The 21,181-nt window shown below is 47.0% G+C and overlaps 1 protein-coding gene across 2 annotated transcripts in view; it reads right to left on the reverse strand.

Moving 5' to 3' along the window:
• Positions 1-21,181, reverse strand: part of LOC139414868 (pleckstrin homology domain interacting protein) — a 103,805-nt gene that overhangs the window by 36,077 nt on the left and 46,547 nt on the right. For both annotated transcript variants that reach the window (XM_071162457.1, XM_071162456.1), the window contains exons 19-28: positions 17,031-17,147; positions 16,595-16,757; positions 15,865-15,964; positions 15,442-15,585; positions 11,531-11,634; positions 10,070-10,277; positions 9,749-9,859; positions 7,222-7,329; positions 2,223-2,347; positions 1,898-1,980 (exon numbers count right to left, since the gene is read on the reverse strand). In XM_071162457.1, coding sequence (XP_071018558.1) covers positions 1,898-1,980; positions 2,223-2,347; positions 7,222-7,329; positions 9,749-9,859; positions 10,070-10,277; positions 11,531-11,634; positions 15,442-15,585; positions 15,865-15,964; positions 16,595-16,757; positions 17,031-17,147 — 1,263 coding nt within the window. The remainder of the gene's footprint in view (positions 1-1,897; positions 1,981-2,222; positions 2,348-7,221; positions 7,330-9,748; positions 9,860-10,069; positions 10,278-11,530; positions 11,635-15,441; positions 15,586-15,864; positions 15,965-16,594; positions 16,758-17,030; positions 17,148-21,181) is intronic.

The raw sequence follows: 21,181 nt of genomic DNA on the forward strand, positions 1-21,181 counted from the left end.
ACCTGGATGAGACAAGGTCACTTCTAATTACAACACCACCAGGTATCATCTATCACTGACCTGAACCTGTCACCTGGATGGGACAAGGTCACTTCTAATTACAACAGCACCAGGTATCATCTATCACTGACCTGAACCTGTCACCTGGATGGGACAAGGTCACTTCTAATTACAACACCACCAGGTATCATCTATCACTGACCTGAACCTGTCACCTGGATGGGACAAGGTCACTTCTAATTACAACACCACCAGGTATCATCTACCACTGACCTGAACCTGTCACCTGGATGGTTAAGACACATCACTGCCACCATCTAGTGGCCAAAATAAATTAGATTTGGTTCAGGACTCCAGGAGGAGATAAATCACCAAAATTAGCTTAATGCTTCAAACACAAAAGAAGAAGAAAACGGAGCAGTTTAAAAGGAGATGCTCTATGCTGTCACAGACACCATAATGGCATAGATACAATGATGAGACCTCTATCCATCTCTATGCTGTCACAGACACCATAATGCCATAGATACAATGATGAGACCTCTATCCATCTCTATGCTGTCACAGACACCATAATGGCATAGATACAATGATGAGACCTCTATCCATCTCTATGCTGTCACAGACACCATAATGCCATAGATACAATGATGAGACCTCTATCCATCTCTATGCTGTCACAGACACCATAATGCCATAGATACAATGATGAGACCTCTATCCATCTCTATGCTGTCACAGACACCATAATGCCATAGATACAATGATGAGACCTCTATCCATCTCTATGCTGTCACAGACACCATAATGCCATAGATACAATGATGAGACCTCTATCCATCTCTATGCTGTCACAGACACCATAATGCCATAGATACAATGATGAGACCTCTATCCATCTCTATGCTGTCACAGACACCATAATGCCATAGATACAATGATGAGACCTCTATCCATCTCTATGCTGTCACAGACACCATAATGCCATAGATACAATGATGAGACCTCTATCCATCTCTATGCTGTCACAGACACCATAATGCCATAGATACAATGATGAGACCTCTATCCATCTCTATGCTGTCACAGACACCATAATGCCATAGATACAATGATGAGACCTCTATCCATCTCTATGCTGTCACAGACACCATAATGCCATAGATACAATGATGAGACCTCTATCCATCTCTATGCTGTCACAGACACCATAATGCCATAGATACAATGATGAGACCTCTATCCATCTCTATGCTGTCACAGACACCATAATGCCATAGATACAATGATGAGACCTCTATCCATCTCTATGCTGTCACAGACACCATAATGCCATAGATACAATGATGAGACCTCTATCCATCTCTATGCTGTCACAGACACCATAATGCCATAGATACAATGATGAGACATCTATCCATCTCTATGCTGTCACAGACACCATAATGCCATAGATACAATGATGAGACCTCTATCCATCTCTATGTGCCAAACAAACACCATAATGGCATAGATTCAATGATGAGACATCTATCCATCTCTATGGCCTACCCAAAACCTCATAGATACAATGATGAGACCTCTATCCATCTCTATGGCCTACCCAAAACGTCATAGATACAATGATGAGACCTCTATCCATCTCTATGGCCTACCCAAAACGTCATAGATACAATGATGAGACCGCAATCCATCTCTATGGCCTACCCAAAACGGCATAGATACAATGATGAGACCTCTATCCACCTCTATGGCCTACCCATAATGGCATTGATACAATAATGAGACCTCTATCCATCTCTATGGCCTACCCATAACGGCATTGATACAATAATGAGACCTCTATCCATCACTATGGGCCTAACCACAGACACAGAGCCCTTAGAAAGAGACTGACCTATGGTCCAGTTGTGGTCTCTCGCATCATCAAACTGCTGCCGCAGAACCAGGAAGTCAATCACGTCAGGCATGTCGTGGTATCTATGACAACACACATATACCACGTTAGTAACACACAAACACAGAAACACAGTCACAATTGTACACACACAAACACACACACACACACACACACACACACACACACACACACACACACACACACACACACACACACACACACACACACACACACACACACACACACACACACACACACACACACACACACACACACACACACACACACACACACACACACACACAGAGTAAGGTATGGTTACTTCATGGAGAAGGAGCCTCCAGTCAGCTTGCCAGTATCAGGGTCCAGGAAGGCCAGTTTGAGGCAGCAGAGAGAGGGGAGACCAACCTCATACTTTAGCCCTACTATCTTCACCAGCTCCTGCTCCTACAGAGAGACACACACATACACACACACACACATGCACACACACACACCACACACACACAAACACACACACACAGTTGTTTCTTGAGGTCAGGGTGATTTAGTAATTTAGCTGACAATCTTATTCAATCTTATTCTTTTCCTTGTGTGTGTGGTGGGGGTGGTGGTGTGTGTGTTAGTGTGTGTTAGTGTGTGTGTGTTAGTGTGTGTGGGGGTGTGTGTTAGTGTTAATGTGTGTTAGTGTGTGTGGGTGTGTGTGTGTTAGTGTGTGTTAGTGTGTGTGTTAGTGTGTGTGTGTTAGTATGTGTGTGTGTTAGTGTGTGTTAGTGTGTGTGTGTTAGTGTGTGTGTTAGTGTGTGTGTGTGTGTTAGTGTGTGTGTTAGTGTGTGTGTTAGTGTGTGTGTGGGGGTGTGTGTTAATGTGTGTGTTAGTGTGTGGGGTGGTGTGTGTTAATGTGTGTGTTAGTGTGTGTGTTAGTGTGTGTGGGGGTGGTGTGTTAGTGTGTGTGGGGGTGTGTGTTAGTGTGTAGTGGGGGTGTGTGTTAGTGTGTGTGGGGGTGTGTGTTAGTGTGTGTAGTGGGGTGTTAGTGTGTGTAGTGGGGTGTTAGTGTGTGTAGTGGGGTGGTGTGTTAGTGTGTAGTGGGGGTGTGTGTTAGTGTGTGTGGGGGTGTGTGTTAGTGTGTGTAGTGGGGTGTTAGTGTGTGTAGTGGGGTTTTAGTGTGTGTAGTGGGGTGTTAGTGTGTGTAGTGGTGTGTTAGTGTGTGTGGGGGTGTGTAGTGGGGGTGTGTGTTAGTGTGTAGTGGGGGTGTGTGTTAGTGTGTGTGGGGGTGTGTGTTAATGTGTGTAGGGTGTGTTAGTGTGTGTAGTGGGGTGTTAGTGTGTGTAGTGGGGGGGTGTGTTAGTGTGTGTAGTGGGGTGTGTGTTAGTGTGTGTAGTGGGGGTGTGTGTTAGTGTGTGTAGTGTGGTGGTGTGTTAGTGTGTGTAGTGGTGTGTTAGTGTGTGTAGGGTGTGTTAGTGTGTGTAGTGGGGTGGTGTGTTAATGTGTGTAGGGTGTGTTAGTGTGTGTAGTGGTGTGTTAGTGTGTGTGGGGGTGGTGTGTTAGTGTGTGTAGGGTGTGTTAGTGTGTGGGGGTGGTGTGTGTTAGTGTGTGTAGTAGGGTGTGTGTTAGTGTGTGTAGGGTGTGTTAGTGTGTGTAGTGGGGTGGGGTGTTAGTGTGTGTAGTGGGGTGTTAGTGTGTGTAGTGGGGGTGTGTGTTAATGTGTGTGTTAGTGTGTGGGGTGGTGTGTGTTAATGTGTGTGTTAGTGTGTGTGTTAGTGTGTGTGGGGGTGGTGTGTTAGTGTGTGTGGGGGTGTGTGTTAGTGTGTAGTGGGGGTGTGTGTTAGTGTGTGTGGGGGTGTGTGTTAGTGTGTGTGTTAGTGTGTGTGGGGGTGTGTAGTGGGGGTGTGTGTTAGTGTGTAGTGGGGGTGTGTGTTAGTGTGTGTGGGGGTGTGTGTTAATGTGTGTAGGGTGTGTTAGTGTGTGTAGTGGGGTGGGGTGTTAGTGTGTGTAGTGGGGTGTTAGTGTGTGTAGTGGGGTGGTGTGTTAGTGTGTGTAGCAGGGGTGTGTGTTAGTGTGTGTAGTGGGGTGGTGTGTTAGTGTGTGTAGTGGTGTGTTAGTGTGTGTGGGGGTGGTGTGTTAGTGTGTGTAGGGTGTGTTAGTGTGTGCAGTGGGGTGGTGTGTTAGTGTGTGTAGGGTGTGTTAGTGTGTGTAGTGGGGTGGTGTATTAGTGCGTGTAGTGGGTGTGTGTGTTATGTTAGTGTGTGTAGTGGGGGTGTGTGTTATGTTAGTGTGTGCAGTGGGGTGGTGTGTTAGTGTGTGTAGGGTGTGTTAGTGTGTGTAGTGGGGTGGTGTATTAGTGCGTGTAGTGGGGGTGTGTGTTATGTTAGTGTGTGAAGTGGGGGTGGTGTGTTAGTGTGTGTGTAGGGTGTGTTAGTGTGTGTGGGGGTGTGTGTTAGTGTGTGTAGGGTGTGTTAGTGTGTGTAGTGGGGTGGTGAGTTAGTGTGTGTAGGGTGTGTTAGTGTGTGTAGTGGGGTGGTGTGTTAGTGTGTGTAGTGGGGTGTTAGTGTGTGTAGTGGGGTGTTAGTGTGTGTAGTGGGGTGTCAGTGTGTGTAGTGGGGTGTTAGTGTGTGTAGTGGGGTGGTGTGTTAGTGTGTGTAGTGGGGGTGTGTGTTAGTGTGTGTAGTGGGGGTGTGTGTAGTGTGTGTAGTGGGGTGTTAGTGTGTGTAGGGTGTGTTAGTGTGTGTAGTGGGGGTGTGTGTTAGTGTGTGTAGTGGGGTGTTAGTGTGTGTAGTGGGGTGGTGTGTTAGTGTGTGTAGTGGGGTGGTGTGTTAGTGTGTGTAGGGTGTGTTAGTGTGTGTAGTGGGGGTGTGTGTTAGTGTGTAGTGGGGGTGTGTGTTAGTGTGTGTGGGGGTGGTGTGCTAGTGTGTGTAGTGGGGGTGTGTGTTAGTGTGTGTGGGGGTAGTGTGTTAGTGTGTGTAGTGGGGGGGGGGGGTGTGTTAGTGTGTGTAGTGTGGTGGTGTGTTAGTGTGGTGGTGTGTTAGTGTGTGCAGTGTGGTGGTGTGTTAGTGTGTGTAGTGTGGTGGTGTGTTAGTGTGGTGGTGTGTTAGTGTGTGTAGTGGGGTGTGTGTTAGTGTGTAAGGGTGTAAGGGTGTGTGTAGTGGGGGTGTGTGTTAGTGTGTGTGGGGGTGGTGTGCTAGGATGTGTAGTGGGGGTGTGTGTTAGTGTGTGTAGGGTGTGTTAGTGTGTGTAGTGGGGGGGTGTGTTAGTGTGTGTGGGGGTGGTGTGCTAGTATGTGTAGTGGGGGTGTGTGTTAGTGTGTGTAGTGGGGGTGTGTGCTAGTGTGTGTGGGGGTGGTGTGTTAGTGTGTGTAGTGGGGTGTGTGTTAGTGTGTAGGGGTGTGTGTTAGTGTGTGTAGGGTGTGTTAGTGTGTGTAGTGGGGGTGGTGTGTTAGTGTGTGTAGTGGGGTGTGTGTTAGTGTGTAGGGGTGTGTGTTAGTGTGTGTAGGGTGTGTTAGTGTGTGTAGTGGGGGTGGTGAGTTAGTGTGTGTAGTGTGGTGGTGTGTTACTGTGTGTAGTGGGGTGTGTGTTAGTGTGTAGGGGTGTGTGTTAGTGTGTGTAGGGTGTGTTAGTGTGTGTAGTGGGGGTGGTTTGTTAGTGTGTGTAGTGTGGTGGTGTGCTAGTGTGTGTAGTGGGGTGTGTGTTAGTGTGTGTGGGGTTGGTGTGCTAGTATGTGTAGTGGGGGTGTGTGTTAGTGTGTGTAGTGGGGGTGTGTGCTAGTGTGTGTAGGGTGTGTTAGTGTGTGTAGTGGGGGTGGTGTGTTAGTGTGTGTAGTGGGGTGGTGTGTTAGTGTGTGTAGTGGGGTGTGTGTTAGTGTGTAGGGGTGTGTGTTAGTGTGTGTAGGGTGTGTTAGTGTGTGTAGTGGGGGTGGTGTGTTAGTGTGTGTGGGGGTGGTGAGTTAGTGTGTGTAGTGTGGTGGTGTGTTAGTGTGTGTAGTGGGGTGTGTGTTAGTGTGTAGGGATGTGTGTTAGTGTGTGTAGGGTGTGTTAGTGTGTGTAGTGGGGGTGGTGTGTTAGTGTGTGTAGTGTGGTGGTGTGTTAGTGTGTGTAGTGGGGTGGTGTGTTAGTGTGTGTAGTGGGGTGGTGTGTTAGTGTGTGTAGTGGGGGTGTGTGTTAGTGTGTGTAGTGGGGTGGTGTGTTAGTGTGTGTAGTGGGGTGGTGTGTTAGTGTGTGTAGTGTTGTGGTGTGTTAGTATGTGTAGTGGGGTGGTGTGTTAGTGTGTGTAATTGTGTGTGTAGTGGAGTGGTGTGTTAGTGTGTGTAGTGGGGGGTGTGTGTTAGTGTGTGTAGTGGGGTGGTGTGTTAGTGTGTGTAGGGTGTGTTAGTGTGTAGTGGGGTGGTGTGTTAGTGTGTGTAGGGTGTGTTAGTGTGTAGTGGGGTGGTGTGTTAGTGTGTGTAGGGTGTGTAGTGGGGTGGTGTTTTAGTGTGTGTGTAGGGTGTGTTAGTGTGTGTAGTGGGGGTGTGTGTTAGTGTGTGTGGAGTGTGTTAGTGTGTAGTGGGGTGGTGTGTTAGTGTGTGTAGGGTGTGTTAGTGTGTGTAGTGGGGTTGTGTGTTAGTGTGTGTAGGGTGTGTTATTGTGTGTAGTGGGGGGGATGTGTTAGTATGTGTGTGGGGGGGGGGGGGGGTGTTACTATGTGTGTGGGGGGGGGTGTTAGTATGTGTGGGGGGTGTGTGTTAGTATGTGTGTGGGGGGGTGTGTTAGTATGTGTGTGGGGGGGTGTGTTAGTATGTGTGTGGGGGGGTGTGTTAGTATGTGTGTGGGGGGTGTGTTAGTATGTGTGTGGGGGGGTGTGTTAGTATGTGTGTGGGGGGTGTGTTAGTATGTGTGTGGGGGGTGTGTTAGTATGTGTGTGGGGGGGTGTGTTAGTATGTGTGTGGGGGGGGTGTGTTAGTATGTGTGTGGGGGGGTGTGTTAGTATGTGTGTGGGGGGGGTGTGTGTGTGGGGGGGTGTGTTAGTATGTGTGTGGGGGGTGTGTTAGTATGTGTGTGGGGGGTGTGTTAGTATGTGTGTGGGGGGGTGTGTTAGTATGTGTGTGGGGGGGTGTGTTAGTATGTGTGTGGGGGGGTGTGTTAGTATGTGTGTGGGGGGTGTATTAGTATGTGTGTGGGGGGTGTGTTAGTATGTGTGTGGGGGGGTGTGTTAGTATGTGTGTGGGGGGGTGTGTTAGTATGTGTGTGGGGGGGTGTGTTAGTATGTGTGTGGGGGGTGTGTTAGTATGTGTGTGGGGGGGAGTGTTAGTATGTGTGTGGGGGGTGTGTTAGTATGTGTGTGGGGGTTTACCCGTAGCTCCATCTTGTGCCAGGGTTGTTTCTTAGGGTTGATGCTGTAGATCTGGTTCTGTTTGGTCATCTCTACATACGCCTCATGACCCTGACGGAAGTAGTAAACCTGGACAACACAACACACTGTTAGGACACCTGGACAACACACTGTTAGGACACCTGGACAACACACTGTTAGGACACCTGGACAACACACTGTTAGGACACCTGGACAACACACTGTTAGGACACCTGGACACAACACACTGTTAGGACACCTGGACAACACACTGTTAGGACACATGGACAACACACTGTTAGGACACCTGGACAACACAACACACTGTTAGGACACCTGGACAACACACTGTTAGGACACCTGGACAACACACTGTTAGGACACCTGGACAACACACTGTTAGGACACCTGGACAACACACTGTTAGGACACCTGGACAACACAACACACCGTTAGGACACCTGGACAACACACTGTTAGGACACCTGGACAACACACTGTTAGGACACCTGGACAACACACTGTTAGGACACCTGGACAACACACTGTTAGGACACCTGGACAACACACTGTTAGGACACCTGGACAACACACTGTTAGGACACCTGGACAACACAACACACTGTTAGGACACCTGGACAACACACTGTTAGGACACCTGGACAACACACTGTTAGGATACCTGGACAACACACTGTTAGGACACCTGCACAACACAACACACTGTTAGGACACCTGGACAACACACTGTTAGGACACCTGGACAACACAACACACTGTTAGGACACCTGGACAACACACTGTTAGGACACCTGGACAACACACTGTTAGGACACCTGGACAACATACTGTTAGGACACCTGGACAACACAACACACTGTTTGGACACCTGGACAACACAACACACTGTTAGGACACCTGGACAACACACTGTTAGGACACCTGGATAACACACTGTTAGGACACCTGGACACAACACACTGTTAGGACACCTGGACAACACACTGTTAGGACACATGGACAACACACTGTTAGGACACCTGGACAACACAACACACTGTTAGGACACCTGGACAACACACTGTTAGGACACCTGGACAACACACTGTTAGGACACCTGGACAACACACTGTTAGGACACATGGACAACACACTGTTAGGACACCTGGACAACACAACACACTGTTAGGACACCTGGACAACACACTGTTAGGACACCTGGACAACACACTGTTAGGACACCTGGACAACACACTGTTAAGACACCTGGACAACACAACACACTGTTAGGACACCTGGACAACACAACACACTGTTAGGACACCTGGACAACACACTGTTAGGACACATGGACAACACACTGTTAGGACACCTGGACAACACACTGTTAGGACACCTGGACAACACACTGTTAGGACACCTGGACAACACAACACACTGTTAGGACACCTGGACAACACACTGTTAGGACACCTGGACAACACACTGTTAGGACACCTGGACAACACACTGTTATGACACCTGGACAACACACTGTTAGGACACCTGGACAACACAACACACTGTTAGGACACCTGGACAACACACTGTTAGGACACCTGGACAACACAACACACTGTTAGGACACCTGGACAACACAACACACTGTTAGGACACCTGGACAACACACTGTTAGGACACATGGAAAACACACTGTTAGGACACCTAGACAACACACTGTTAGGACACCTGGACAACACACTGTTAGGACACATGGACAACACACTGTTAGGACACATGGACAACACACTGTTAGGACACCTGGACAACACACTGTTAGGACACCTGGACAACACAACACACTGTTAGGACACCTGGACAACACACTGTTAGGACACATGGACAACACACTGTTAGGACACCTGGACAACACAACACACTGTTAGGACACATGGACAACACACTGTTAGGACACCTGGACAACACAACACACTGTTAGGACACCTGGACAACACACTGTTAGGACACCTGGACAACACAACACACTGTTAGGACACCTGGACAACACACTGTTAGGACACCTGGACAACACACTGTTAGGACACCTGGACAACACACTGTTAGGACACATGGACAACACAACACACTGTTAGGACACCTGGACAACACACTGTTAGGACACCAGGACAACACACTGTTAGGACACCTGGACAACACACTGTTAGGACACAGGTGGGTGGCTGGCTGGGGGGCTGGTTGGCTGGCTGGGTGGGGGGCTGGGTGGTTGGCTGGGGGGCTGGGTGGGGGGCTGGTTGGCTGGCTGGGGGCTGGGTGGGGGGCTGGTTGGCTGGCTGGGGGGCTGGGTGGGGGGCTGGCTGGGGGGCTGGTTGGCTGGGTGGGGTGCTGGGTGGGGGGCTGGGGGGCTGGCTGGGGGGCTGGTTGGCTGGGTGGGGTGCTGGGTGGTGGCTGGCTGGGGGCTGGGTGGTTGGCTGGCTGGCTGGGGGGCTGGTTGGCTGGCTGGGTGTGTGTGTGTGTGAGTATGTGTTACCTCATCTCCCATCTGTGGTATATAGGGACATCTCCGAGGGACTGTGTCTGTGATCCAGGCTGACGGAAGCCACTCCTCTAGAGTTAGTCCCTCTTCCTGGAACTCTACCCTCTGAGAGACAGAGAGAGAGAGAGAGAGAGAGAGAGAGACAGAGAGACAGAGAGACAGAGAGAGACAGAGAGAAAGAGAGAGAGAGAGAGAGAGAGAGAGAGAGAGAGAGAGAGAGAGAGAGAGAGAGAGATGGGGAACAAGAGAGTAACTTGAAAATAAAATATTGTAATCAGAGACAGTCATTCTGAGACACACGAAGGCAACACACACCTTCCTCCTCTCCTTTGGCTTCTTCTTCTTTGGTAGCGCTCCATCTTTGTCTGCTTTGTCTTTCTTCCTGTCTCTTTTTACCTCTCTCTTCTTCTCTCCATCCTCCTCAGAGCTGCTGCTCTTCTTTTTCACCTTCACGCTCTTCTTCGGTGGTTCCAGGTTGATTCCTGCATCTGCTGTCCAGTCAGAGTAGTCACTGGAGTAGTCACTATAGCAACAGAGTAAGCATAGTAGTCAGTACGGGGAGGCAGGTAGCTTAGTGATTAGAGCGTTGGGCCAGTAACTGCTAGATTGATTTCCTGAGCTGACAAGATAAAAATCTGTCGTTCTGCCCCTGAACAAGGCAGTTAACCCACTGTTCCTAGGCCGTCATTGTAAATAAGAATGAGTTCTTAACTGACTTGCCGAGTTAAATAAAGATTTGAACAATTATATAACAAATCTAGCATCAGGGTTATTACTAAAGCAACAGAGTAATCTGAGGAGTCACTATAGCAACAGAGTAATCTGAGTAGTCACTATATCAACAGAGTAATCTGAGTAGTCACTATAGCAACAGAGTAATCTGAGTAGTCACTATATCAACAGAGTAATCTGAGTAGTCACTATATCAACAGAGTAATCTGAGTAGTCACTATAGCAACAGAGTAATCTGAGTAGTCACTATAGCAACAGAGTAATCTGAGTAGTCACTATATCAACAGAGTAATCTGAGTAGTCACTATATTAACAGAGTAATCTGAGTAGTCACTATATCAACAGAGTAATCTGAGTAGTCACTATAGCAACATAGTAATCTGAGTAGTCACTATAGCAACAGAGTAATCTGAGTAGTCACTATAGCAAAACTGGTAGTCTGAGTAGTTACTATAGCAACACTGGTAGTCTGAGTAGTCACTATATCAACAGAGTAATCTGAGTAGTCACTATATCAACAGAGTAATCTGAGTAGTCACTATATCAACAGAGTAATCTGAGTAGTCACTATATCAACAGAGTAATCTGAGTAGTCACTATATCAACACTGGTAGTCTGAGGAGTCACTACAGCAACACAAGTAGTCTGAGTAGTCACTATAGCAACACAGGTAGCCTGAGGAGTCACTATAGCAACACTGGTTGTCTGAGTAGTCACTATAGCAACACAGGTAGCCTGAGGAGTCACTATAGCAACACAGGTTGCCTGAGTAGTCACTATAGCAACACTGGTTGTCTGAGGAGTCACTATAGCAACACAGGTAGCCTGAGGAGTCACTATAGCAACACTGGTTGTCTGAGGAGTCACTATAGCAACACAGGTAGCCTGAGGAGTCACTATAGCAACACTGGTTGTCTGAGGAGTCACTATAGCAACACAGGTAGCCTGAGGAGTCACTATAGCAACACTGGTTGTCTGAGTAGTCACTATAGCAACAAAGTAATCAGAGTGACTATATAGCAGTCTGTGTGTGTTGGTTCCTACCTGGAGCTGCTGTGGTCTTCAGGCCAGGGCTCCTTCTCCTCTTCCTCCTTCTCCTCCTCTGAAGAGTTCCCATTCACAGGGTTAGGATGCACATCTACCTCTCCCTGGTGAGAGAGAGACGGGGGAGAAGAGGAGGGAGAGGGAGGAGTGGGGGGCAGAGGAGAAGGGGGAGAGGAGGGGGGAGGAAAGGGAGGAGGGAGATATAGATGAAGAGAGAAAGAGAAAAAGAGAGGTGGAGAGAGACGGGTTTCACCGTCATAAGCACAACATACAGTAAATGTTTTACAAAGCATGTATAACAAACAGTATGTCATGCTTTATAAAGGGTTGATAAATTAGCCATAACAGTGTGACATTATCCACTACGTTGAATACTAAATAAACATGAGCTTTATAAAGGGTGAAATGTTGGACTGAATGATGGCATACTTTCTAAAGTCATGTTAGTCACATTACACCTAATCTCCTTCCCAGACACTTCCGCCCACATGTGCGGAAGGCCTGGTGGAACAACGCATCAAACTTGGCCTTCATTAGTTAGAGTTCAAATCAAATGTTTATGAGATTGATTGTGGAAAAGGGTTTAGCCATCATTATGACTTTCTGATTGTGATAAGAAGTGATGATGACAAGTACTTTACTCAGTAAGGTCACTACAATAGAATTCAATATAGTCACGACATTACACCAAGAAACACCTTGATGAAAGCCCCCCAACCTACAGAAACACCTTGATGAAAGCCCCCCAACCTACAGAAACACCTTGATGAAAGCCCCCCAACCTACAGAAACACCTTGATGAAAGCCCCCCAACCTACAGAAACACCTTGATGAAAGCCCCCCAACCTACAGAAACACCTTGATGAAAGCCCCCAACCTACAGAAACACCTTGATGAAAGCCCCCCAACCTACAGAAACACCTTGATGAAAGCCCCCCAACCTACAGAAACACCTTGATGAAAGCCCCCAACCTACAGAAACACCTTGATGAAAGCCCCCCAACCTACAGAAACACCTTGATGAAAGCACTCCAACCTACAGAAACAGCTTGATGAAAGCCCCCAACCTACAGAAACACCTTGATGAAAGCCCCCCAACCTACAGAAACACCTTGATGAAAGCCCCCCAACCTATAGAAACACCTTGATGAAAGCCCCCAACCTACAGAAACACCTTGAAGAAAGCCCCCCAACCTACAGAAACACCATGATGAAAGCCCCCCAACCTATAGAAACACTAACCTTGATGAAAGCCCCTACATTGATGAAAGCCCCCAACATACAGAAACACCTTGATGAAAGCCCCCCAACCTATAGAAACACTAACCTTGATGAAAGCCCCTACATTGATGAAAGCCCCCAACATACAGAAACACCTTGATGAAAGCCCCCCAACCTATAGAAACACTAACCTTGATGAAAGCCCCTACATTGATGAAAGCCCCCAACATACAGAAACACCTTGATGAAAGCCCCCCAACCTATAGAAACACTAACCTTGATGAAAGCCCCCCAACCTATAGAAACACTAACCTTGATGAAAGCCCCTACATTGATGAAAGCCCCCAACATACAGAAACACCTTAATGAAAGCCCCCCAACCTATAGAAACAGGTCTCTAACAACAATATAATGAGTCATACCACACGGTGCTGGACCCAGTCAGGTCTCTAACAACAATATAATGAGTCATACCACACGGTGCTGGACCCAGTCAGGTCTCTAACAACAATATAATGAGTCATACCACACGGTGCTGGACCCAGTCAGGTCTCTAACAACAATATAATGAGTCATACCACACGGTGCTGGCCCCAGTCAGGTCTCTAACAACAATATAATGAGTCATACCACACGGTGCTGGACCCAGTCAGGTCTCTAACAACAATATAATGAGTCATACCACACGGTGCTGGACCCAGTCAGGTCTCTAACAACAATATAATGAGTCATACCACACGGTGCTGGACCCAGTCAGGTCTCTAACAACAATATAATGAGTCATACCACACGGTGCTGGACCCAGTCAGGTCTCTACCACAACAATATAATGAGTCATACCACACGGTGCTGGCCCCAGTCAGGTCTCTAACAACAGTATAATGAGTCATACCACACGGTGCTGGACCCAGTCAGGTCTCTAACAACAATATAATGAGTCATATCACACGGTGCTGGCCCCAGTCAGGTCTCTAACAACAATATAATGAGTCATACCACACGGTGCTGGACCCAGTCAGGTCTCTAACAAAAATATAATGAGTCATACCACACGGTGCTGGCCCCAGTCAGGTCTCTAACAACAGTATAATGAGTCATACCACACGGTGCTGGACCCAGTCAGGTCTCTAACAACAATATAATGAGTCATACCACACGGTGCTGGACCCAGTCAGGTCTCTAACAACAATATAATGAGTCATACCACACGGTGCTGGACCCAGTCAGGTCTCTAACAACAATATAATGAGTCATATCACACGGTGCTGGCCGTACCAATACCATAGACCTCTAGGTTCACAACAACAGGCCGTACCAATACCATAGACCGCTAGGTTCACAATAACAGGCCGTACTGATACCACAGACCTCTAGGTTCACAACAACAGACCTCTAGATTCACAACAACAGACCTCTAGGTTCACAACAACAGACCTCTAGGTTCACAACAACAGACCTCTAGGTTCACAACAACAGACCTCTAGATTCACAACAGACCTCTAGGTTCACAACAACAGACCTCTAGGTTCACAACAACAGACCTCTAGGTTCACAACAACATACCTCTAGATTCACAACAACAGACCTCTAGGTTCACAACAACAGACCTCTAGATTCACAACAACAGACCTCTAGGTTCACAACAACAGACCTCTAGGTTCACAACAACAGACCTCTAGGTTCACAAAGACAGGCCATAACAATACCACAGACCTCTAGGTTCACAACAACAGACCTCTAGGTTCACAACAACAGACCTCTAGGTTCACAACAACAGACCTCTAGGTTCACAAAGACAGGCCGTACAAATACCACAGACCTCTAGGTTCACAACAACATACCTCTAGGTTCACAACAACAGACCTCTAGGTTCACAACAACAGACCTCTAAGTTCACAAAGACAGGCCGTACCAATACCACAGACCTCTAGGTTCACAACAACAGACCTCTAGGTTCACAACAACAGACCTCTAGGTTCACAAAGACAGGCCATACAAATACCACAGACCTCTAGGTTCACAACAACAGACCTCTAGGTTCACAAAGACAGGCCGTACAAATACCACAGACCTTTAGGTTCAAAACAACAGACCTCTAGGTTCACAACAACAGACCTCTAGGTTCACAACAACAGACCTCTAGGTTCACAACAACAGACCTCTAGGTTCACAACAACATACCTCTAGGTTCACAACAACAGACCTCTAGGTTCACAACAACAGACCTCTAGGTTCACAAAGACAGGCCGTACCAATACCACAGACCTCTAGGTTCACAACAACAGACCTCTAGGTTCACAACAACAGACCTCTAGGTTCACAAAGACAGGCCGTACCAATACCACAGACCTTTAGGTTCACAACAACAGACCTCTAGGTTCACAACAACAGACCTCTAGGTTCACAAAGACAGGCCATACAAATACCACAGACCTCTAGGTTCACAACAACAGACCTCTAGGTTCACAAAGACAGGCTGTACCAATACCACAGACCTCTAGGTTCACAAAGACAGGCCATACCAATACCACAGACCTCTAGGTTCACAACAACAGACCTCTAGGTTCACAAAGACAGGCCGTACAAATACCACAGACCTTTAGGTTCAAAACAACAGACCTCTAGGTTCACAACAACAGACCTCTAGGTTCACAACAACAGACCTCTAGGTTCACAACAACAGGCCGTACCTCTGAGATGCTGTTGTTGTCGTCATCATCAGCAATCTCAGCGCTGTGACGACTCGTCTCCTCCACAGCCGCACGCGTCTGGTAGCCATGGTTACCATGACTTCTCCTCCCCTCCTCCACCCCTACACAGTCTGGAGAGGATACCTGACAAAAAACAAAGAGAAAATAGGAACTTTATGTATCTTGCTTGACAGGTATGACTGATACCTTACTCTCTCTGTGAAGGTGGACAGTGAGTAATACCTTACTCTCTCTGTGAAGGTGGACAGTGAGTAATACCTTACTCTCTCTGTGAAGGTGGACAGTGAGTAATACCTTACTCTCTCTGTGAAGGTGGACAGTGAGTAATACCTTGCTCTCTCTGTGAAGGTGGACAGTGAGTAATACCTTACTCTCTCTGTGAAGGTGGACAGTGAGTAATACCTTGCTCTCTCTGTGAAGGTGGACAGTGTGTCTCCTCCCCTCTGATCTGTAGACACTGATCTCCTCCTCTCCTTTAGCCTCCCTCCAGTTTAGCTGTTTCCTACACACACACACACACACACACACACACACACACACACACACACACACACACACACACACACACACACACACACACACACACACACACACACACACTTTTGAGGACCAGGTCTCTGTGTGCGTTTAGGTGTGTTTTTGATTTGATTTGACTGTTTTATTTGACTCCTTTTTCTCGCCAATCCAAAAGGTCGTTATAGTCTCATCGCTACAACTCCCGTACGGACTCGGGAGAGGCGAAGGTCGAGAGCCGAGTTTCCTCCGAAACACAACCCAACCAAGCCGCGCTGCTTCTTGAGACAACGGCCACTTAACCCGGAGAGCCAGCCGCACCAATGTGTCGGAGGAAACACCGTACACCTGGCGACCGTGTCAACGTGCACTGCGCCCGGCCATCGCTAGTGCGCGATGGGACAAGAACATCCCTGCCGGCCAAACCCTCCCCTAACCCGGACGACGCTGCACCGCCCCATGGGTCTCCCATTCGCGACAGAGCCTGGAATCAAACCCAGAATCTCTAGTTGCACAGCTAGCACTGCGATGGAGTGCCTTAGACTACTGTGTCACTCGTCCCCCAGCTCAGGGACCAGTACCCTCCTGCTCCATGCTACAGACCTGTTGTGTTTGTTACCTGAGCTCAGCGTCCCCCAGCTCAGGGACCAGTACCCTCCTGCTCCATGCTACCAGGTCTGTCTCTGTGGCCATCTGGCTCCGGGGAGCATTGCTGTGCATCTGTCTCACCCCCTCGATCTGACCACTGCGACGCAGACCCACGTTGGGGGGGGAGTGAACCTCTGGGGGGGGGGGGGGGGGGGGGGGGGGGGGTACGGTTAGCACCAAAGATATCCAATTTTAGTCCTGTGTAGAAGCAACTGGGTGTAAAGTCTTGACTAAAATAATGAACTGTCTCGGCTGGTGTGTTTACCTCTGTTGTGTGTGTCTGGGTGTAAAGTCTTGACTAAAATAATGAACCGTCTCGGCTGGTGTGTTTACCTCTGTTGTGTGTGTCTGGGTGTAAAGTCTTGACTAAAATAATGAACTGTCTCGGCTAGCCCTGGTGTGTTTACCTCTGTTGTGTGTGTCGGTAGACAGTCTCTGGTCCTGCTCCTGTTGAAGTCTGTGAATCATGTTGTCTAGAGGAGAGGCTCCTTCAACAGCCTGTTCACTGACCACCTGGTTCAGGCCTGACACATAGAGAGAGAGATACAGAGAGGGAGACACAGAGAAAGAGAGAGACACACAGAGAAAGAGAGAGACACACAGAGAAAGAGAGAGAGAGAGAGAGAGAGAGAGAGAGAGAGAGAGAGAAAGAGAGACAGATAGAGAAAGAGAGAGAGAGACAGATAGAGAGAGAGAGAGAGAGAGAGAGAGAGAGAGAGAGAGAGAGAGAGAGAGAGAGAGAGAGAGAGAGAGAGACAGATAGAGAAAGAGAGAGAGACAGATAGAGAAAGAGAGAGAGAGACAGATAGAGAGAGAGAGAGAGAGAGAGAGAGAGAGAGAGAGAGAGAGAGAGAGAGAGAGAGACAGACAGATAGATAGAGAGAGAGAGGGAGAGAGAGAGACAGAGGGAGAGAGAGAGAGAGAGAGAGAGAGAGAGAGAGAGAGAGAGAGAGAGAGAGAGCGAGAGAGAGAGAAACCGAGACACAGAGAGACATGTTTAATATATACAGTGGGGTCCATAATTATTGGTAAAATAAACATTCAAATACTGAGCTATATTGCTCCAAAACATGTGGAAATTCTATTATACTAATGCACATGCATTATAAAGAGATTTTGTATAACAAGTAATCAAAATGATTGGCACCTGTTTTCAATACCTTTCAATACCTCACCTTGAGGATAACGACGCTGAGCCTTTTTATAAAATGTTTTATGAGTTGGAGAACACATTGGGAGGGATCTTAGACCATTCCTCTACACAGACTCCTTCCAGATCCTTGATATCCTTTGTCTGTGCTTATGGGCTGACCTTTTCATTTCAAATCACAGGTTTTCAATGGGTTTCAAGTCCGGAGACTCAAATCAAATCACATTTTATTAAATGGAACACTAGTCACTTTAATAATGTTTATATATCTCACATTTCTTATCTCATATGAATATGCTGTATACTGTATCCTACACTATCCATTCTTTACCATGTTCTTTACCACCTTGTGTGTATTAGGTTTTGTTGTGGAATTAGTTAGATGTTACCTCGCTACACTCGCAATAACATCTGCTAACCATGTGACCAATAACATCTGCTAACCATGTGACCAATAACATCTGCTAACCATGTGACCAATAACATCTGCTAATCATGTGTATGTGACCAATAACATCTGCTAATCACGTGTATGTGACCAATAACATTTGCTAACCATGTGACCAATAACATCTGCTAACCATCTGCTAACCATCTGCTAACCATGTGTTTGTGGCCAATAACATCTGCTAACCATGTGTATGTGGCCAATAACATCTGCTAACCATGTGACCAATAACATCTGCTAACCATGTGTATGTGACCAATAACATCTGCTAACCATGTGACCAATAACATCTGCTAACCATGTGTATGTGGCCAATAACCATCTGCTAACCATGTGACCAATAACATCTGCTAACCATGTGACCAATAACATCTGCTAACCATGTGACCAATAACCATCTGCTAACCATGTGTATGTGACCAATAACATCTGATTTGATCACTGAGTACCACTCTTCATATGTTCAAGCATAATGGTGGCTGCATCATGTTATGGGTATGCCGTCAAGGATTAGGGAGTTTCTTACGATAAAAATAAACAGAAAAGAGCTGAGCACAGGCAAAATCCTAGAGGAAAACCTGGTTCAGTCTGCTTTCCACCAGACACAGGGAGATGAATTCGCCTTTCAGCAGGACAATAAGCTAAAACACAAGACCAAATATACACTGGAGTTGCTTACCAACAAAACATGGAAAAAGTCAAGGGGTGTGAATACTTTCTGAAGATAATGTATACAAGGAGTACCGAGTCAATGTGCAGGGGTACGAGGTAGCTAATTAAGGTAACATGTAGGTAGGGGTAAAGAGACTAGACAATCAGGATAGATAATAAACAATGTTTGTTGTTGTCACGCCCTGACCTTAGAGATCCTTTATTCTCTATCTTGGTTGGGTCGGGGTGTGACTAGGGTGGGCATTCTAGTTTTGTTATTTCTATGTTGGCCTGGTATGGTTCCCAATCAGATGCAGCTGTCTATCATTGTCTCTGATTGGGGATCATATTTAGGCAGCCTTTTTCCCACCTGTTTGTTGTGGGATCTTGTTTTTTGGTTAGTTGCCTGTGAGCACGCCATTAGTTTCACGTTTAGTTTGTTCTGTATTGTTTTGGTGAGGTTCATTTATTAAACATGTGGAACAGATGCGCATTGGTCCGTTTATTCCAGCGATCGTAACAGCTGTTTTGTAATTCTCGTAGAAATATTTCAGATGTTTTACACATTTATGCATTGGATTGTTCTTTCATCAAGCAGATTCCGGCCAATAAATAGCTTTTGGATTGAAAATAATTATAGATTTAAAGTAGGCTTCTATTATAGCCATACACTGAGTGGATAAAACATTAAGAACACCTTCCTAATATTGAGTTGCGCCCCTTTTCGCCCTCAGAACCGCCTCGGTTCATCAGGTCATGAACTCTACATGGTGTTGAAAGCGTTCCACAGGGATGCTGGTCCATGTTGACTCCAATGCTTCACACAGTTGTGTCAAGTTGGCTGGATGTCCTTTGGATGGTGGACCATTCTTGATACACACGGGAAACTGTTGAGCGTGAAAAATCCAGCAACGTTGCAGTTCTTGACACAAACCAGTGCGCCTGGCACCTACTACCATACCCCGTTTAAAGACACTTAAATATTTTGTCTTGCCCATTCACCCTCTGAATGACACACACACACAATCCATGTCTCAATTGTCTCAAGACTTAAAAATCCTTCTTTAACCCGTCTCCTCCCCTTCATCTACACTGATTGAAGTTGTGAACAAGTGACATCAATAAGAGATCACAGATTCCACCTGGATTCACCTGGTCAGTCTATGTCATAGGAAGAGCAGGTGTTCCTAATGTTTTGTACACTCATTGAAGAACATACCTCTTCCTGCCAGGTCTTGACTATGGTGACACTATTTACCAGAATGCAGCAGCCACTACTCTTTAACCTCTGGAGGTAATCTACCATTCTGCTGTACCACAAGTGAGAGTAAAGTCATTTCTTTTGTCTGTAACTGTCACGTTCTGACCTTAGTTCCTTTTTTATGTCTTTGTGTTAGTTTGGTCAGGGCGTGAGTTGGGGTGGGTAGTCTATGTTCTTTTTTCTATGTTGTATTTCTGTGTTTGGCCTGGTATGGTTCTCAATCAGAGGCAGCTGTCGATCGTTGTCTCTGATTGAGAATCATACTTAGGCAGCCTGTTTGTCTCTGACTGAGAATCATACTTAGGCAGCCTGGTTGTCTCTGACTGAGAATCATACTTAGGCAGCCTGGTTGTCTCTGACTGAGAATCATACTTAGGCAGCCTGGTTGTCTCTGACTGAGAATCATACTTAGGCAGCCTGGTTGTCTCTGACTGAGAATCATACTTAGGCAGCCTGGTTGTCTCTGACTGAGAATCATACTTAGGCAGCCTGGTTGTCTCTGACTGAGAATCATACTTAGGCAGCCTGGTTGTCTCTGACTGAGAATCATACTTAGGCAGCCTGGTTGTCTCTGACTGAGAATCATACTTAGGCAGCCTGGTTGTCTCTGACTGAGAATCATACTTAGGCAGCCTGGTTGTCTCTGACTGAGAATCATACTTAGGCAGCCTGGTTGTCTCTGACTGAGAATCATACTTAGGCAGCCTGGTTGTCTCTGACTGAGAATCATACTTAGGCAGCCTGGTTGTCTCTGACTGAGAATCATACTTAGGCAGCCTGGTTGTCTCTGATTGAGAATCATACTTAGGCAGCCTGGTTGTCTCTGATTGAGAATCATACTTAGGCAGCCTGGTTGTCTCTGACTGAGAATCATACTTAGGCAGCCTGGTTGTCTCTGATTGAGAATCATACTTAGGCAGCCTGGTTGTCTCTGACTGAGAATCATACTTAGGCAGCCTGTTTGTCTCTGACTGAGAATCATACTTAGGCAGCCTGTTTTCCCCTTTTTGGTTGTGGGTGGTTGTTTTCTGTTTAGTGCGTATTCAGA

Source organism: Oncorhynchus clarkii, chromosome 8 (genome assembly GCF_045791955.1).
Source record: "Oncorhynchus clarkii lewisi isolate Uvic-CL-2024 chromosome 8, UVic_Ocla_1.0, whole genome shotgun sequence".
Lineage (NCBI taxonomy): Eukaryota > Metazoa > Chordata > Actinopteri > Salmoniformes > Salmonidae > Oncorhynchus > Oncorhynchus clarkii.